Source organism: Bidens hawaiensis, unplaced genomic scaffold (genome assembly GCF_021521415.1).
Source record: "Bidens hawaiensis isolate Kalapana, Puna unplaced genomic scaffold, B.hawaiensis_p1.1 tig00005061_1, whole genome shotgun sequence".
In the NCBI taxonomy this organism is placed as follows: Eukaryota; Viridiplantae; Streptophyta; class Magnoliopsida; order Asterales; family Asteraceae; genus Bidens; species Bidens hawaiensis.
In genome coordinates this window covers 548,170-566,796 of record NW_027491322.1, presented here as the reverse complement: position 1 = coordinate 566,796, position 18,627 = coordinate 548,170, and the positions used below count along the sequence as shown (strand labels likewise).

The window sequence follows — 18,627 nt, the reverse complement described above, 5'->3', positions numbered from 1 at the left end:
TTAACAGATAAAATTAAAATTTAAACAATCTAATAATAAAATTAGCAGCAAGTTTTAATATGCAAGTTAATATTAACATACATAGTAACATTTAAATACTCAAGTATTATACCAAATAACTAACAGATAAATCATATAGTCTAATCGACTAATAATAATATGATAATTCATCTAGCAAGTGATCAACTAATAAGGTAAAATTTAGAGAAAAAGTCAAAAAAAAAAAAAGGAATGACTGAATTAAGGATACGTTATCAATGAGCTTTCAGTAATTCAGTGCCACACAAATGCTTCTCGACTTCACAAGATTAGCAACGTTGTTCCAGTCTGGTAAAAAATTGAGAGAGTTCGTAATGACTAATGACGTGCGAGAGTACGGTGATGTGTAAGAAAGTTTAATGACTTAAATATAATTAATAGATAATAGAAATTGAAGGACTAGTCTTGCAATACTTGTAAGTTGTAATTAGTCAGAGTCATTCTTGTAATTAGATAACGAACTGTTGGTTGGTTGTTGTACTTAACCCAGTGGCGGATCCAGGAATTTTTTTTAGGTGGTTCCCTCTTAATTTATAAGGTGGTTCCTACGCGTCTTCTATATATCCGTACACTATTATTTCGAAACTCGGGTGGTTCCGGGGAACCACCCGTTTGTATGCTGGATCCGCCAATGACTTAACCACCGGTTGAACTAATAAACGCTACGCTAAAGTTTGGATATTTTCTCTCTGTTTTCTCTATTCTCACTTTTACCTATCATAACGGAATTTTGGATGTTAATGAGCTTTCTTCAGTTTACCACTTTCGAATTCACAAATTTCATGTCCAATTTTGACTTTTATGCTTGTTTGGTAACAACTAATGTTAAGTGTTTTTCAAAATTCTTTGACAATTGATTAATTTCCATTACCCCCAAATTATGGTGGTTTTATTTGACTTTGAATTAAGAGTGTATTGTATAACCTTTCACTTTCAATCCGGTGCACTTTTTCTACAATTCTTTTTCTTTTGTTTTGTGATGCATCAATCAGGGATTCATACTTTGGTAATTACATCAACCATATTGTCAAATTAAACATATTTATATAACAAGGTCAAATTATTTTATAAATTAGGACACAAATATAAGAAGGATTTATAGCAAAAAAAAAAAAAACCCTAAAAAATAATAAAAAACTAATAAAAAAAATAATAACCCAAAATTTTAATAAAAAACGAAAAATGTAAAAACACAAAAATGTTCCACCGCCTTTCTCGTTCTCACAAACAAAAAAAGTCACAATTTTGAGTGAAAAAGATCATTGTGTCTTTTTGTTTATCATTGTGTTTTGGGTTTATTTTTGTCATTGATTGTGTCTTTTTTTCTTGATATCGTGTTATATTACTCGACATTATGTCATATTCTGTTCGTCATTGTGTTATATTTTGCGATCTATTGCGTTTTTTTTTTGTTTATCATTGTGTTTGTTCATTCTCAGCATTGTGTTTATTCGTCATTTTTTTTTGGAACGGGAATGACGGGGGAAACATTTTGGTTTTTTTTAATGTTTTTCGTTTTTTATTTATATATTGAGTTATGATTTTCTTATTATTATTATTTTTTTTAATTTTCTTCTGATATGTTTTTTTTATGTGAGTACAAATACTTCTCACACTTCTTATTTTTTTTATTTTGGTCTCCCTTTACATTTTAACTTTACCCTAATATAACATAGATTCCAACAATTATAGTTGGAAACGTCATATTTAAAATATCCAATTGATCACTTATTTTCATGGTAAACTTGATTGTAGTTGATTATCATAAATTATAAGGTAACTATAAAACTAATAACCAATATTATTAACATATGATTAGATGTTGCCCTTATTAGGGCTGGTCATTAAACCCCTAGGAGGGGTTATGTATCCCATACATTGTATACATATGTTTACATATACGCATTTAGATTTATAACGATCATTCTTGGCTTGATCATTTGACGGTAGTCCCTAGGGCATACGTCTTGAGATCTCATCTAATATTTTGCTGTGGGGCCCGCATATTGCCAAAGTATCACAAGCGCGGAGAAGCGGAGCATATCCTTAACTCCTTTAATACATTAATACTGAGACTAGTATCTTACTATGATCATCTTCGTGTCAACTTGTGAATGAAATTAAATAAGATAAATTTAATAAGTTTTAAAGAGTTAATTACATGGATGCTCCCTGTGTATTGCACGGATTTCATGTTTTGTTCCTAACTTTGAAAAATTACATGCATGTTCCCTGATATTTTGATGCGGGTAACACTTGTGGTCATTTAACTAGATGACATTAAGTTTTTTTGAGTTTGTAAATTAGGATATTGGTAGATAGTCAGCTCAGGTTTCCGGCTTTCGCCGAAGTTCTCATTTTTCTGGTTAAATACGCCACCTACATTTCTAGAGATGTTGCAACAGAACTTTGTGAGGTTAGTTGTGACTATGATTATGAATTCCTAATTTGATTACTCTAAATTGTAATGGGTTTACATAATGGAGATGGTCACCGCCGGTTTGATTACCGAAAAAGATGAAAGTGTAAACAGTTGAGTGGCTGAGCCTAAGGTCTATTTATTATTTAATGTTTTATTTGTTTATTATTTAATACTGAGGGTATAAAAGTAATTTTATACACCCTTAACTAGAAAAACTAACGATCATCCACACTAGGAAGCATTGATATTACCTGCATTAAAGTATCAGGAAGCATGCATATAATTTTTCAAAGTTAAAACTAAATGTGAAATCCGTACAAACCACTGGGAACAACAATGCAATTAACTCGTCGTAAATTTCCTCAACATTTGACCCACGACTCTACCAAGATTTGAAAAGAAAGAGAGCCCACTTTGTTAATGGGTCAATCAAGTTGCAGTATTACTGGCCCAATCCAATTCACAGTCCTTAAAAGCTAATTAACTTATTTGATATACGAGGTAAAAATAGTAAATGATAAAACTAGCTTTTAAACTCGTGTTTTACATTGGATTTGTCAAATAAAAAAAAATAAAGTTTATTATTTAAAATAAAGATATAAAATTCAAGGTAAAAAATAAAATATGTAGTATAAACAATAAGAATGCTAGAATCTCAAATTTACATTCATGTGGGAAATAAAGAGACGGGCTAAATATTGATTATATGATAGGTGTTTATGAAGTAAAAAAAAAGGAATTAACGGTTTTCAAAAAAAGTAAACAACTCGGATTTATAATTTTTCAGCAAAAAACATGAATTGTATGACTCCAAATTTTTTAGGTTTTTAACTAATCATGGTTTTAATGTTTAAAAGTTATTTTAGAATGATTATGTTTAGAATATTAAATTTAAGATTCAAAATTAAATAATCACATAATTGAAATTTTAAAGTAAATAGCATAATTAAAACTTTATAAATATATGAAGTGAGAAGCATTGCATAATTCAAACTGAATTCACGAGTCAATATTGTTAAAAATGTTGATTTCTTTAATAAAAACTAAGGTATACATTCAGCATAATTATATTTTAGATATTAAATTGATATAAATGGTCATTAATGTGTGCATAATATTTTCAAATATATTGAAAATGTGGTAATTCGTGGGTCAAACTATTTTCACCCATGACCTATGAATAACATGGATTAAATATAAGATAGATTAGAAAATTTATGCTAAGATTGAATGTGGTTAGAACAATTAAGAATAATTATTTTTATTTATTAGTATGTTGAGATCATTGCTAGTGAGTCATAATGCCTTAATTTGAAACAAAAAATAAAAGGTTTGGAGTTACTACCGGCGTTAAGGTGGTTGTGTGGTATTTGAAGGTGATTTGTGTTCATAAACTTGACCAGAAAATTCCATTGTGAACTAATTAGGTTCTCTTACGAACAAAAATACCATGTGCTAGTTAAAGTGTCATATCATTATAATGTGGCAGTAGAGTTTTAACTAGCTCGCCGGTCAAGTTGGACGTTGCAAATTAACTAGCTGGTTATAAAGTGGAGAAAATAAAGAAAAAGAAAGATTGATTGGTTGACGGGTGATTCCATCTCTTTCTCTCTATTTAACTAGCTCACACTCTCATTATTGACATTGACTCTTTAAAAACACCTCCACATTTAACACCGAGATGCGGTGTAACCGGTGTTAATGTGCTTGTGTGGCATTAAAACCCCCCTTAGGCATTGCTAGACAACGCATGGCCTCATATAAATCATCTTTTACATCTTAATTTTATTAACTATTTTTGTAGATTTGTTTAAAAGACTAAAATATCCTCAATCATATTTTACGTCCTAATTTTATTAACTATTTAGTAGATATGGTTAAAAGACTAAAATATCCTCAAATGTATTGCTAATAACTAAAGTTAGTGACGAATTTAACGTTCATGATGATCTGACCCACTCACCTTGGAGGAAACTCATAACTGGAGAGCAAGACCGGCTCTTGAGGTGTGCGAGCCGCACCATCGGCCGAGGCACGTTTCTTTGGGGGGCAAAATTTTGTTTATATATTTAAAAAAATAAACCTTATATAATATGATTGGATTTTGATCATTTTAAAATTATCAGGCCCAAAATTTTTTTTATTCATAATCTATTTGATAAAGTTTAGTTTTAGACCCAAACCAAAATCAGAATGCCACGAGAACTTCACGAATCATCAATTAGCCATTAGCTATTACCGTATATGATTTTATTACTATTTTTGCTATATGTATTGTTATAACGTCAATTTCTTTAAAAAAATAACTTATATATATTTTATTACTTGTTAGAGCCTGCAAGCCCTTCTATTTCAGCTCAACCTACATATAAAAATTCTAAAAAACGACCCTGCTTGAAAAACCCTTACTCAACCCAAAACAAATTACTCCAAATAAAACTCAAATCTACACCCTCCCAAAATAAAAACAAGGACACACCAATTCACTTTTTGTTAAATTAATCTAAACTAACAATACAATTTTTTTTCTTTTTTTTTTCTTCCAAATAAACCCATATTATCTTTCTATTAAAAAAATAAAAACAACTTCCATTCAAATTTAACAAATTTTGTCTACTGCCCATTTGAAAGGCTGTAAAGTGGCCAGCAAACACCACACCATACCAACTACAACTAAACTACATCACTAACGATCCAACATCAAACTGAATCCTCTTTTAACACTTTCAATATTATTATCATCTGCTCAATCTCAAGGTACTTCAAACCCTAATCTTTATATTAAACCATGATATCAATAAATTTGTAAAAAAAAAATATGCAAACTTTAAGTGTATCCCCATCAAAAACTTGTTTATCAAATTACAAATCCACCCCTCATTTAAGTAGAAATCATAAGGTTTTTAGGGGTTTTAGAGGTTTTAGAACTCAATATGTTTACAAATGCTCTAAGGTTAGTATTTATCCGATTCGGGGGTCGAATCGGACCCGTTTGATTTGTCGGGTGTCCCGTTAGCTTTAGCATTTGAAGAGCAAGTAGTTGTGAGTAAAACTGAGTTGAAATCAGATGGGGTTGTTGATAATATTGTTTCCGTTGAACCGAACAAAAGTAACGGTGAAAATAGGGAGAAACGAGTCGATACACGCGCGTTAGCGGTGTGTTTACGGGCTGCAACGACCGCAGACGATGTGGAAACCGTGCTCGGTGAGAATGAGAATATGGATCTTCCGCTTCAGGTTTACAGTACGATAATTCGGGCTTTTGGGAAGGAGAAGCGGGTCGGTGCAGCTATGGCTCTTGTTGAGTGGCTGAATTTGAAGGAGCCTGGACCGAATCTGTTTATATATAATAGTGTGCTCGGTGCGATTAAGCAAGCCGAAGCGTTTAATCATGTGGAAAGCGTCTTGAATGATATGATTATGAACGGTGTGCCACCGAATGTGGTGACTTACAACACGTTAATGGGAATTGCGTTAGCACAAGGGCACGAAACGAAAGCTCTCGAGATTTTTAACGAGATAAAAACGAAGGGGTTATCGCCATCTCCCGCTTCGTATTCCACCGCGTTATTGGCTTACAGACGGATGGAAGACGGGTTCGGGGCTTTGGATTTTTATGTCGGGTTTAGAAATAGTTACGAGAAGGGCGAGATTGGGGGGAGTAATAATAATAATAATAAGAGCGAAGATTGGGAAGCCGAGTCGATGAAGTTAGAGGATTTCGTGGTCCGAATATGTTACCAAGTGATGCGAAGATGGTTGGTAAACGGTGACGATTCGAGTCAAAAAGTGTTGAGGTTGTTAACTTGTATGGACCAGGTGGGTCTGCAAACGGGCCGGTCTGAACATGAAAAGCTCATATGGGCCTGCACCCGTGACGATCATTACACGGTTGCTAAAGAGTTGTATAACCGGATACACGAAAACGGGTCGGATATCAGCTTATCAGTTTGCAACCATGTGATTTGGTTACTCGGTAAAGCTAAGAAATGGTGGGCTGCGCTTGAAATATACGAGGATTTACTCGATAAAGGACCGAAACCGAATAATATGTCGTATGAATTAATAGTTTCACATTTCAATTTTTTGTTAACTGCTGCTAGGAAAAAGGGGATATGGAAATGGGGAATTCGGTTACTCGATAAAATGCAAGAAAAAGGGTTGAAACCCGGGAGTAAAGAATGGAACTCGGTCTTGATCGCGTGTTCGAAAGCTTCCGAGCCGTCGGCTGCGATTGAAATATTCACTTGAATGATCTAAAACGGTGAAAAACCGACAATAATATCTTACGGCGCGCTTTTAAGTGTTTTGGAGAAGGGGAAGCTGTACGATAAAGCGCTTCGGGTTTGGAAACATATGGTTAAAATGGGGGTGGAACCGAATGCGTATGCGTACACGATCATGGCCTCGGTTTATGCAGCACAGGGGAAGTTTAATATTGCTGAGTCGATAATTCGTGAAATGGCGGTTTCGGGGGTTGAGTTGAGTGCGGTAACTTTTAATGCGATTATAACCGCTTGTGCAAGGAATAATGCGGGTGGTCCCGCTTACGAGTGGTTTCAGCGAATGGAGGTTGAGAAGGTTGAACCGAATGAGGTTTCGTACGAGATGTTAATCGAGGCGCTTGTGAACGATGGGAAACCGAAGGTGGCGTATGATATGCTTTTGAAGGCTCAGGTTAAGGGGCTTTGGTTATCGGCGAAGGCTTATGACACGGTTGTCCAGGCGGCTATCCACGGTGGTGTGACGGTCGATTTGAGTTTGCTAAACCCTCCGCCGCCAGCACCACCTCCACCGGAAGAAGGTGGAGGTTCATAAGAGTACATTGTTTGAGATGAATCAAGAGGATTTGGGCACTATAAATGACTAGTGTATTAATAAAATCTATGTTTGGTTTTTTTGAGCCTCTTTATTGTTGATTTGTTAGATGATTTAAGGAATGATATATGTGACAAAACAATACCCATTGTTTTTGGTGTTTAAAAACCGAACCGAAAATACAGGCAAACAAATTATCAAAACCGAATCCGAGTAAACTGCTAAAATCGTCCTTAAGGTTTAGGGGTGGGCAAGAACCCGAAAAAAACCGATCCGAAACAAAACAAGATTGTTTGATTTTATGTTTTTGTAAAAACCTTACGGTTCGGTTTTGGTTTTGCATGTAATAAAAACCGAAAAAACCGAAGTGACCCGGATTTTAGATTTTTATTTTTTTTATTTTAAGTAATTTCTAAGGTGCTGTTTGTTTTTGCAGACATAAACTGTCTGTAAGCTGATTTCATCTGTTTTTATGTCTGCAGCTGAAGATGTGGTCTGAAGCTCTGTAAGCTGAAAAAATAAGACTGTTTGTTTTTATAAGTTAACACTGTCTACATAAACTGAAAATACAAACACATTAATTAATAAATTATTTATTAATTCATTAATATCACCAAGAAAGGGAAGTACAAGGAGTTCCAGAAGACGATGTAGAAGAAACTCCATTGTTACTATTCGAATCACCACCGCCACAAACGTCTTCGTCGTCGCCAGAAGACGTCTCCTCCGTCTCCAACCGTGACGGCGACGTGTCCGGCGTCTCAAACGGCGTATTTCCGGCGACCCTACTCTTTCTCCCGTTTTCCTCACCGTTGTACACCGGATTCGAAATGGATGGGTGGCATGGGCGATTAATCCCATCGGGACCGGAATGGCGGGGGCTCAATCGTTTATCGCGTTCAAGGGTTCCAACGGATCGATGACGGTGAAGACGTATAATATTAGCTCCTACTCGTCAATTGTTGAAGGGAAGATTGCGTTTGAAGTGCCGGAGGCTAGTGCTGAGTTTTCCGGTGGGGTGATGAGGATTTTTGCGACGATGAAGTTGCCGGAGGCGATGACGGAGGTGAATCATATCTGGCTGGAGTTTATGGGATGCTTATTGTTGTTTTTGGATGGTTGGAGAGGAGGCAGCAGGAGAGCAGGTAGGGTGAAGATGTGTGAAGCAATAATTTTTAGCTTCTTTTTTAAGATAAAAGAAGCTGATTTCAGATCTTATCTTAAAAAAAAACAAACAGTCTTCATGGGTGATGTCTGCGCACCTGCAGACATCACCCCTCCTGCAGATGTTTTAATCAAAAACAAACACAACCTAAGAATTTAATAAATATGTAACTCAAATAGTTTTAGCCAAATGTATAATAGTCGATTAGTTAACAATTAACAAAATTATTTATACCGTAAATCATTATTTTCGGCAAACTTTCTTTTGAGCCTAAAATTTTCTAGCTCAAATAGAAAAAACTGAAACCAAAAGGAAAACCATAAAACAAACCAAACCGAATTTCTAGAGTTTTATTATTTATTTTAAGTAATTTCAAAGAATTTAAAAAATATGTAACTCAAATAGTTTTAGCCAAATGTATAATAGTCGATTAGTTAACAATTAACAAAATTATTTATACCTAAAATCATTATTTTCAGTCAACTTTCTTTTTGGCCTAACATTTTCAAGCTCAAAAGGCAAAAACCGAAAGTACGAAACCAAACGGAAAACCGAAAATCCAAAACGAAAAAAACATAACCAAACGGTTTCAAAAATTCAAAAACCAAAGTTTTAGTTTTCGATTTTGGTTTTGGCCAAAACCACACTAAACCGCACCACACACCCTAGTAAGGTTTAATTATATTTGCGACTTTCTTAAATTACAAACCTTCAACCCAAAAAAAAAAACCCTAAACTACAAATTAAAAGAAAGAACATAATAATCCACAATTGATCAAAACAAGTCACATGTCACATATTAAGAATGTTCAACCAATTATCATACTCACCTTACTTCACCAGCAAGTCTCAAGCACTCTCCAAAAGAACATTGAATCCCAAAAACTCCTACATTCAACATCTTCATCTTCCTCCGAAACATTCTTGTCCGCTACAATCGACTTAAGTTCACTCACAAATTCAACGTCACGGTGATCATATTCATCAACCGTACCCTCACACTCATCACCACCATCATAACTTCCAACACTAGCCAAGTACTCAAAAGCGCCTTTAGCCGAAGTACTACGAATAAACCCAAACTCAGACTCGACCGATCTCATCTTCATGGTGCCCTTAGCCTTGTCTTTGGACTTGCAAGCCGGGTGGACATGACACCCGTTGCAACGTGACTTAGCGCATTTTCCAGTGAATTTTGATTGGTTTGTTGGCTTAGTTGAAACTTTGCTAAATACGCCGGCTAAAGAGGTGGCATCGACAGTTTTAACGTGTCGTCGTTGAGTAAAGGGAGCCGGGAGGATTGCGTGGCTTCGAACGACGCCGTGCTGACGACCCTCTCTCTTCATTGCTGTGATGGTTTGGTTATTAGAGGGTAATGATTTTAGGAATGGTTTAGAGTGTTTTTATAGAGGAGTTAAAGAGATAACTTGGGGTTGAAGTTAGTTTGCGTGCTTTAACATGTTACTTGTTTCACAAGGTGGATGTTGTACTTGGTACACAAGTTAACTTATGACTAAGACATATTTAAAAATAATAAAGTAGATTTATCCTAATTTTTCTATATAGTTTAAGAAGCTTGCTAATATGTTATTGGATAGAAAACATAATTGAATTTATTAATTGAAATATTCTTGAGTCTACTTATGTACATAATCTGTCAGTTATGAAATTTAAAACCAAAATATTGGTAATTTATAACCAACAGCCTACTCTAAGAAGATAATATATTTAACTATTTTTTTGTTAATTAATTCCACTCATATATCAAGTATTTACGATTTTCTTTCAAGAATTGTTTATAGCATAATTTTGTAACAAACTAAATACATAATGGACTTCTCTAATTTAAAAAAATATAAATAAAAAATTGGTTTTAAGTAATTTAGTTAACTTTTTTTTAACAACCAATAAAAAAATATAAAAAAAAAACTAGCAAGATGTTAGAAACACCAAAGTACAAATAAAAAACACCAAAGAAAGAACAAGGAAGCAACCAACACCCACACCAAGCCCATCTAAAAAACAATCACATCTGGAATCGACACCAATCATCCCAAATAAGCCCATGTCCTTTCCCACTATTGTTTATCCAAAAAAAAACAATCACTTTTATTAGATGCGCACAGATAAACCAAATTTTGACTTCTTTTTGGGTTAATTTATTTTTTTTACTTTAGTAGTTATCGTTTTTTAGTTTATGTTTTTTAGTTCATGATTTATGAATGGTTAATGACGTTTTCCTAATGCTTACTATGTATAGAAATAATGTTTATAATATAAAAGATATATTCTTTCTATGAAATAAAAAGCTAGATGAATAAATTATTATATGAGATAATAATATGATTCGACCCGTCCACGGTCGGTCAGTGATCTAATCCAAATAGCCGTTTGAAAAATAATAAAATATGATCGGGTGGTTTGTGGGCCCTCAGTGATACAAATGAAAATACGATTCGACACGACCCGAACCAAATAGTTTATTAGACATGCATATAGCGTAAATATCTAATCTCTGAAAAAATTATGGATCCATTATCGCCCTTTGGTTCAAAAAAATTTTTTAGGATATCCTTGAGATTTTTCTCCAGATCTGCCAATGCCCCTGCCCTCACTCGTTAACCTACTAGTGCCATGCTGAATTTAATTGTCATACACCCGGTAACAATCAATCAAACTTTTTTTTGTTTGTTTGTTTTTTCAATACGTGATTTCTAGTTAACCCATTGTTATTGAGGTTTGGTCATGGTTGTCGGTTTCTCAAAAAAATACACTACAAATTACAAGTTTAAACATGAATGAGTTTACGTCATAATAATAATCCACAACTGATCCAAATATGTCACATAGAGTGTCAAACCAAATACCTTCATCAACATAACCTTAAATCACAAATGACACTACAAATCACAATAACTCATACATTCATCATCTTCAACCAAATTATTATTATTATTATTATTATTATTATTATTATTATTATTATTATTATTATTATTCGTTACAATCGACGCAAGTTCAATCCCAATAATCATAGCTTCCATTGTTAGTTAAGTAATCAAAAGCGGCAGTAGCCGAAGTACCACCCGAACAACAACAAGCGAGTTCAAAATCACATGATCTCATCTTCATGGTGCCCTTGGCCTTGTGTTTGGATTTACAAGCCAGATGGATATGACACCCGGTGCATCTTGCCTAACCGCATTTACCAGTGAACTTTGAGTGGTTCTTTGGCTTCTTTGAAACTTTGGTGAATATGCCGGCCACGAAGGCAGGATCAACAATTTTTACGTGTCGTTGTTGAGTCAAGGGAGGCGGGAAGACTAAATAGGCCCGAACGAAGCCGTGTTGAGGACCCTCTCGTTTCATTATGAGAGCTTGATGATTTTAGCTAAAAGAGTTGTGGTTGCCATGTATTTTAGCTAAAAGAGTGTGAGCTTGGTCAACATGTTTACGTGTTCCACAAGGTGCTTATATTTTATCACTAACAGTCTAGCTACGACAAGTTTAATTATATTAAAAATCAAATTTTAGAAAAGAGAAAACTGAGCTGAAATAAATGAACTAGGTATATTGGTTGTTATTAGTTCTAACTATTTTCTTGATTGTTGTCCGTCCCAATTAACAAATTGGCTGTTGACGGTCCTAACTTTTAACGTATTTGTTTGCAATGGTCCGCGACTAACGGAATCCTAACACCGTTAGTTGCCGGTCGCCGGAAAAACATTTTGTCGAAAAAGTCACATTTTTTCTAGAAAACACCACCCGAACACCGCCACCACCACCAATTGATACACCACCAACCAACCACCACCACTTGAGCACCACCAACCGAGATGGTTCTAGGGTTCCGGCGACCACAATAATTGGGGCTTTTAACGTATTTGTTCTCAACGGTCCGCGACTAACGTATTTATTCCCAAAGTTACAAAGATGTTTGGGACAAAAATGTTGAGTTTTCCTGGAAAAAATGTGAGTTTTCCGGCCAGAAACGCTTTTCCGTCGACCTGCAACTAACGGCGTTAGGATTCTGTTAGTAGCGGACCGCTGGGAACAAATACGTTAAAAGTTGGGACCGTAAGCAGCCAATTCGTTAGTTGGGATCGACAATGACAAAAAGCGATAATTGGAATTAATAAAAACCAAAATACCATTGAACTAAGCGACAAATTGGTTGTTTGGTTCGTCAGTGATGGTGTAGGGATATGTATGAGTCGCTTATTGGCTAAAATCAAACCTATAACTGATTACCGGCAATTTGGTTCGGTTTTGGTTTTGGTTTTGGATTCACAATGTTGTGTGAATATCAAAGGGGCAAAGATTGTGCTACCGGAGGCTATGGGAAGTCAGAATAGGTGAGCACTCATCATCTTGGGGTAACTGCCCTTTTAGCCCTTCTCGAAGGAGTCCATCCACAAACCCAAAGTGGTGAACAATGGCCGTAACGAAACAATCCTAAGGTAGCGAAATTCCTTGTTGGATAAGTTTCAAAGCAAATTAAAGAAAAAGGAAATAGGTAAGAGATAATTTAAGAGGCTCGAAAGGATCAAGATAAAAACAACTTAGCCAACTTGATAGTAATATCTGTATTATCACCAAAAAGAACTTTTGTTTTTTTTTTTTTTCATTAGACTAATGCCCTTATTTAATCTTGAAATTGCCAAATTATTCATAACAAGATATTGGCCATAGTTGAAAAGCTTTATCAATAAATTCATTTATCTGTGATCTACACATTGGTGGTAATCCATAGATTCAATTGTGAATTAAAATATCACGACGTATGTATCCAGAGCAATCGCTTGAAACTGAATTCTCCATACATCTACTCAATTAAAAATCCTTTGATTGCACAGATTCCTATTCTCAATGATGTTCCATGATTAATACAATTGGTTGAATCCTGTGAAATCGTTTCATAGCGTTGGAGCTGCTATGTAGTTTTTGCTTACGGAGAGTTCGAATCCCTCTCTTCCTTACCTTCACCTAATTTACTGATCTTACTAACCACAATAAAACAAATTGTTCGTATATAAATAATGCGGGGGACAAAGGATGTGCAGAAACAAATGGTCAAACACAAAAGTTGATAGGGGAATAACAAAAGAGTAGCAAATTAAGTCAACCAGATCAAAAATCACAAAGTAATATGATACAACATTAAAAATAAACAATAAAGGAGTACAATAATAATAGTATAAATTCAGAAAAATATATATTAAAAAAAACAGATGTAAACAAATGCCTGAAACTTTTTAAAGCCTTTTCTTGTCACCCTTTTGAAACTTCCAACAAAATGGCCAAATTCACTCTCTAGAGACAACCAACCCATCCCAAATATATCTATTATATATAGATATATAGATATGCATATACACATTCTTGGCATTCAAATCATACATTTAAAAACCCAAAAAGATGGGTTTTAAATATGGTTTTTATTTAGCCAGTGATTACCTTATTAGGAAAGAGCATGGGTTGATTGGTGGCACCGGAACCAGATCTTTTTTCAGCAATATCTTCTAAGCGTTTCCAGATCGCTTCACGTTTAGCCTTCATTTCTTCTTTTTTAGATTCGTCTTCTTGATACTTTTTCAAGCATTCCGCAAAGAGTTCAGGGTCAGCATCTGAGAAGATTTTTCTAACGTTTACTGTCAAACTTTTGACTGCTTGATTCCAGTGGGAATTTGCGTTTCTTTCTAAAGCAGGGAATATGATTGGTAGGATAACCTTGCGGTTTTGTTTTATTAGGTTATCAATATGATCATTGTTCCATAGGAACAATGCTCTTTCAGCCACCTACATATTACAAGAAACAGTTGGTTTTTGTTCAATCAAAATTTGTGTTGTTCTGAAAGTTAGTGATGGTGAATTCGACCCATGTACTTATGAATGGGTTGATTTAGGCCTGTAAACAAAGCGCGCGTTCAGTGAACCGTTCGGCGGGAAGTTCGTTTATTTAATAAACAAATGCACATGACCGAAAAGTTAGTTCATTTAATTAAACGAGCAAACATGAACACATGCTTCGCTCCTTCGTTTACATTCGTGAGGTCGGCACATCTATGTTCGTTTGTCGGTCGTTTGTGTCCGTGTACATTCGTGAACTGTTCGTTCAGATTTTTAACGAGCAAACACAGACATTAATTTTCTTAACATGCGAACATAAACAAAAAGTTCATACGATTAATTGTTCGTGTTCGGTTATAGTTAAATGAATGAACATGAACTTGCCCCCATTCGTATTTGTACGGTACGTTTACAGACCTAGGTTGACTTGTGTTATATTTGAACCCCCAACGGGTCAAACAAAAAATAATTTTAGAAGAAACATAAGGGAATTAAAAGTCGCCAAAACTGTATTTCGATGTACAAGACTTAAATCATTTCACTTAAAAAAGACTGTATAACTATTCAGATAATATAGCTTTTATCAGATTTGGCATGTTTAATGATTTTTAAACGGTTTTATTTTATTAACAAAAAGTGTTTTAAAATAACCCAACGAACCTGTTTTAACCCGAATCTGTTGTTTTTGCCTGCCCTACTTTAGAAAAGAATGGCGGCATAGCGTGTTGTAATGTACCAAACAAACTATACACAACATGAACCAGAATAATAAATTAAACAAAGCAGCAAAATTAGTTACCTGAAAGTGTGAACTGCTCAAACAGTTGGCAATCTGGCGAAACAAAGGCACCATACATCTTTGAAACTCAGGAGGCTGAGTTGCTTCTAGTACTTCCTCAAGCTCACTCAAGAACATAACCTCCTTAGAACTGTTTGTGATTGGCCAATATTTTAACAAACCTCGAATAACAGTATCAGCAAGTTTGCAGTCTTTTTCAACAAACTGAGTGATGCAGTAAGATAACTGCTGATGGTACATTGGTATGCATTTCGGTTTGTGAAGCGGTATTAACGCCCTAACAAGAAACAGCTTGTGTTCTTCCTTCAATGGCAAAGCAAAACCATTAATAATGCTGCCTAAAATCTCTAACAGCTCAGCAATCCCATTATGTTTTTCAGTTTCGAAAATGAACCGAAAGAATATATTGTTGATTGCTTTTCTGATAAAAGGTCTGTGCACCATAAACTTTCCATACATACGATGAAGTACAAATTTCAAGTATTCGCGTTCTCTTGGATCTTCAGAGTCGAACAAATCTAGCCACCTTAAAATAAAACCATGGTCAATGTACCTTTTAGCCAGCTTTGCATCTGTCTCTGGTGATGCTACAAATCTTAGAAAAAACTCATAAACTAACTGCAAATGAGGCCATGCGGGGTCCATTGAAGGCTCTTCTTCTTCACCATCAAAAGTTTCTAGCATCTTGTTATCACGAGGTTGTGGAGTGAGTCTTCTGAATATGTTTGCCGACACCATCTTAACTATTTCTTGCATAACAGTTTCAGAAAACTTCCCATTTGCAGAAGAAACATAATCCACAAGTTCAGTCAAAGTCTGCCTTTTGACCTCCTTTTCTTTCAAATTCTTTGTTGGGTCAGTGAAGTCAAACACAACACAACACAGGTCCAGTTTTCTGATAAACAGGTTTTGTTTTTCAGAATTTGGAACGTCTTTGAGGCTAGGCAAAGCCTCATATGTGGTGGAAATGACCGGATTGCCATTAAGCTTTGATGTCAAAGCATTATCAAACTTATTAGTACCGGTGTTTGAAGAAGGATTAAGACTTTGAACACTTTGACCCTGACCAGATGCAGGACTTGAGCTGTTGGAACGATTAAGCGCTACATCATTGTTGTTTCTTGAACTGGTTGATGTACTTGAAGATGAATTAGCATTCCCTCCATCTCGATTATCGTTTGACTTATGTCCCTTCCGTGAAGGGATCCTATTAAGTATCTGTTTGATCATCACTTAACCGACAAATCGCAACACTCAGCACCAAAAATCCCCAAATTATTTATCCTTGGAACCAAATGTTACTTATAAATACTGAAGACCGGTAAGCTGTGAATGTTATCACCTAAAAAACACCATCAAAGAGCAGTGGCCGGCTTCATAGCACCATCAGCACACAATAACAGGAAATTAAATTATGCAAGCCAAAAACAGTCTTCTCCTGCAAACAATCATGTTAAACAAAATCCAGCTATTAGGTTACAAATATAGATCCAATAATGCATAAACCCTATCTTGATTCGATAATATTACACAATCTATCAACCAATTCCACTCATCGAGAAAAAACAACGATACAAGCCCTAACGAAAATAATTATCCTAGAACCAATAATTCAGCACAAAAATCCCCAAGTTAAATTATTCTTGGAATCAAATGTTTCTTATAAATACCAAAAACCAGTATGGTATGATTGCTACCACCTAATAAACATCATCAATGATCCGTAACCGGCTTCATTGCACCATCACACCGAACAACAGAAATAAAACCTAAATATAATCAATCAAATCAAACAAATTCCAGCTATTAGGTTACAAATACAGATCCAATAACACATAAACCCTACCTTAATTCAATAAATTACACAATCCATCGATCAATTCCACACATCAAGAAAAAAAACAACACTACGAGCCCTAATTCAAATTATCATCCTAATATTAATAATTCAGCACAAAAATCCCCAAATTAAATTATTCCTGGAATCAAATGTTTCTTATAAATACTAGTAACCGATAAGCAATCACATAAAAAACACCATCAAAGTGCCACAGCCGGTTTCATAGCACCGAATGACCGAATAACAGAAACAAAACCTAAATAAAATCAAGCAATCAAATTAGACAAAATCAAGCTATTAGGTTACAAACACATACCAAATTACGCATAAAATATTACACAATTCATCGATCAATTCCATGCATCGAGGAAAAAACAACAATACGAGCCCTAATTCAAATTATCATCCTATTATCAATAATTCAGCACAAAAATCCCCAAATTAAATAATTCCTGGAATCAAATGTTTCTTATAAATACAAAATACTAGGAACCGATATGCAATCACCTAAAAAATATCATCAGCGAACCGTAACCGGCTTCATAGCACCATGAGCACCGAATTAACCGAATAACAGAAACAAAACCTAAATATAATCAAGCAATCAAATCATACAAAATCAAGCTATTAGGTAACAAACACATACCAAATTACACATAAACCCTATCTCAATTCAACAATATTACACAATCCATCGATCAATTTCACACATCGAGAAAAACAACAATACGAGCCCTAATTCAAATTATTAACCTAATATCAACAGATTCAATTCGATCGAAACACAAAAACATCTAGAATCCGTATAGAATCGATCTAGAATCGATCTAGAACACATAGATAGCATTAATTGTATAAATTATTTAAAATTTGACGGAAATTAGATGAATCGAACAACGAGCGATGAGCGATGAATGAAATTGATGCAGTAGTTGAGAGGATGATGATGATGATACTTACGTTACGTGAGGCGTTGTTGAAGGAAGCAGATAACGAAGAATAATATTAATAATAATATGATGAGAGGAAGAAAGAAAAAAGTCAAAAGAATAAAACTGGAAGAAAAAAATCAGTGAGAAAAAAAAATTAATTTCTGAAAGAAAATTCGATCGCAAATTGAAGAGAGAGAAAATGAAAATGAAAATGAAAATGGGTTAATGACTTAATGTGTGTGTGTGTGTTTGGTTTGATGAGAAAAATAAATAAAAAAATCATTAAATTATTTCATGTTTTTTTTTATGTGAATGATTAGTTAAGATTATAAAAGTTTCTTGTGAATTCAAATTGAATAATTTTGGTTTTTGTGGTCTAGTGGTGTGGGTTTTTCGGGGAGGATACAAGTTTAATACTTTAATACCCACTTGTGTTATTTTTTGTGGAGTGTTATGACAATGAAGGATTTGAGCTAGTCATTGCGAGGTTGTTAGTTCGAATCCCGAGTCCAGTCGGTGGCACGGCTGTCAAGTGATTGCCGGTGGTAAGATTTTTCGGGGAGACGTCTAAACCAAACTCTGAAGCCAGCGTGAGTCTGGTTAAGACAACATAGTCAGGCAAAAGTGAGGCGACATGGCTCTCCAAATTTGGGGAGTGTGATGAACATACAAGAAAGTCTTCATTCCAAAAAATATCAAATTAAAATTACAAATCTCAAATATTTACCTAAAAAAAGAGTGATCTAGTAGTATCCAGATGAT

General features: G+C 34.8%; 1 protein-coding gene and 1 pseudogene across 1 annotated transcript; one reads left to right on the top strand and one right to left on the bottom strand.

Moving 5' to 3' along the window:
• Positions 1-353: 353 nt before the first annotated feature.
• On the top strand, positions 354-7,432 carry LOC143628673 (protein LOW PHOTOSYNTHETIC EFFICIENCY 1, chloroplastic pseudogene; annotated as a pseudogene).
• A 6,142-nt stretch (positions 7,433-13,574) lies between these two features.
• Positions 13,575-16,499, bottom strand: LOC143628803 (serine/threonine protein phosphatase 2A 57 kDa regulatory subunit B' theta isoform-like). Its single transcript, XM_077098288.1, has 2 exons — positions 15,094-16,499; positions 13,575-14,243 (listed from the first exon to the last, which is right to left on the bottom strand). The coding sequence occupies exons 1-2, from the start codon at positions 16,321-16,323 to the stop codon at positions 13,887-13,889; spliced, it is 1,587 nt and encodes a 528-aa protein (XP_076954403.1). The 5' UTR covers positions 16,324-16,499; the 3' UTR covers positions 13,575-13,886.
• Between the last annotated feature and the right edge of the window lie 2,128 nt (positions 16,500-18,627).

Coding starts and splice junctions, on each gene's coding strand:
- LOC143628803 (XM_077098288.1), bottom strand. CDS start 16,323: ATGATCAAACAGATACTTAATAGGATCCCTTCACGGAAGGGACATAAG. Junction 14,244..15,093: donor TGAGCAGTTCACACTTTCAG/GTAACTAATTTT, acceptor TGTAATATGTAG/GTGGCTGAAAGAGCATTGTT.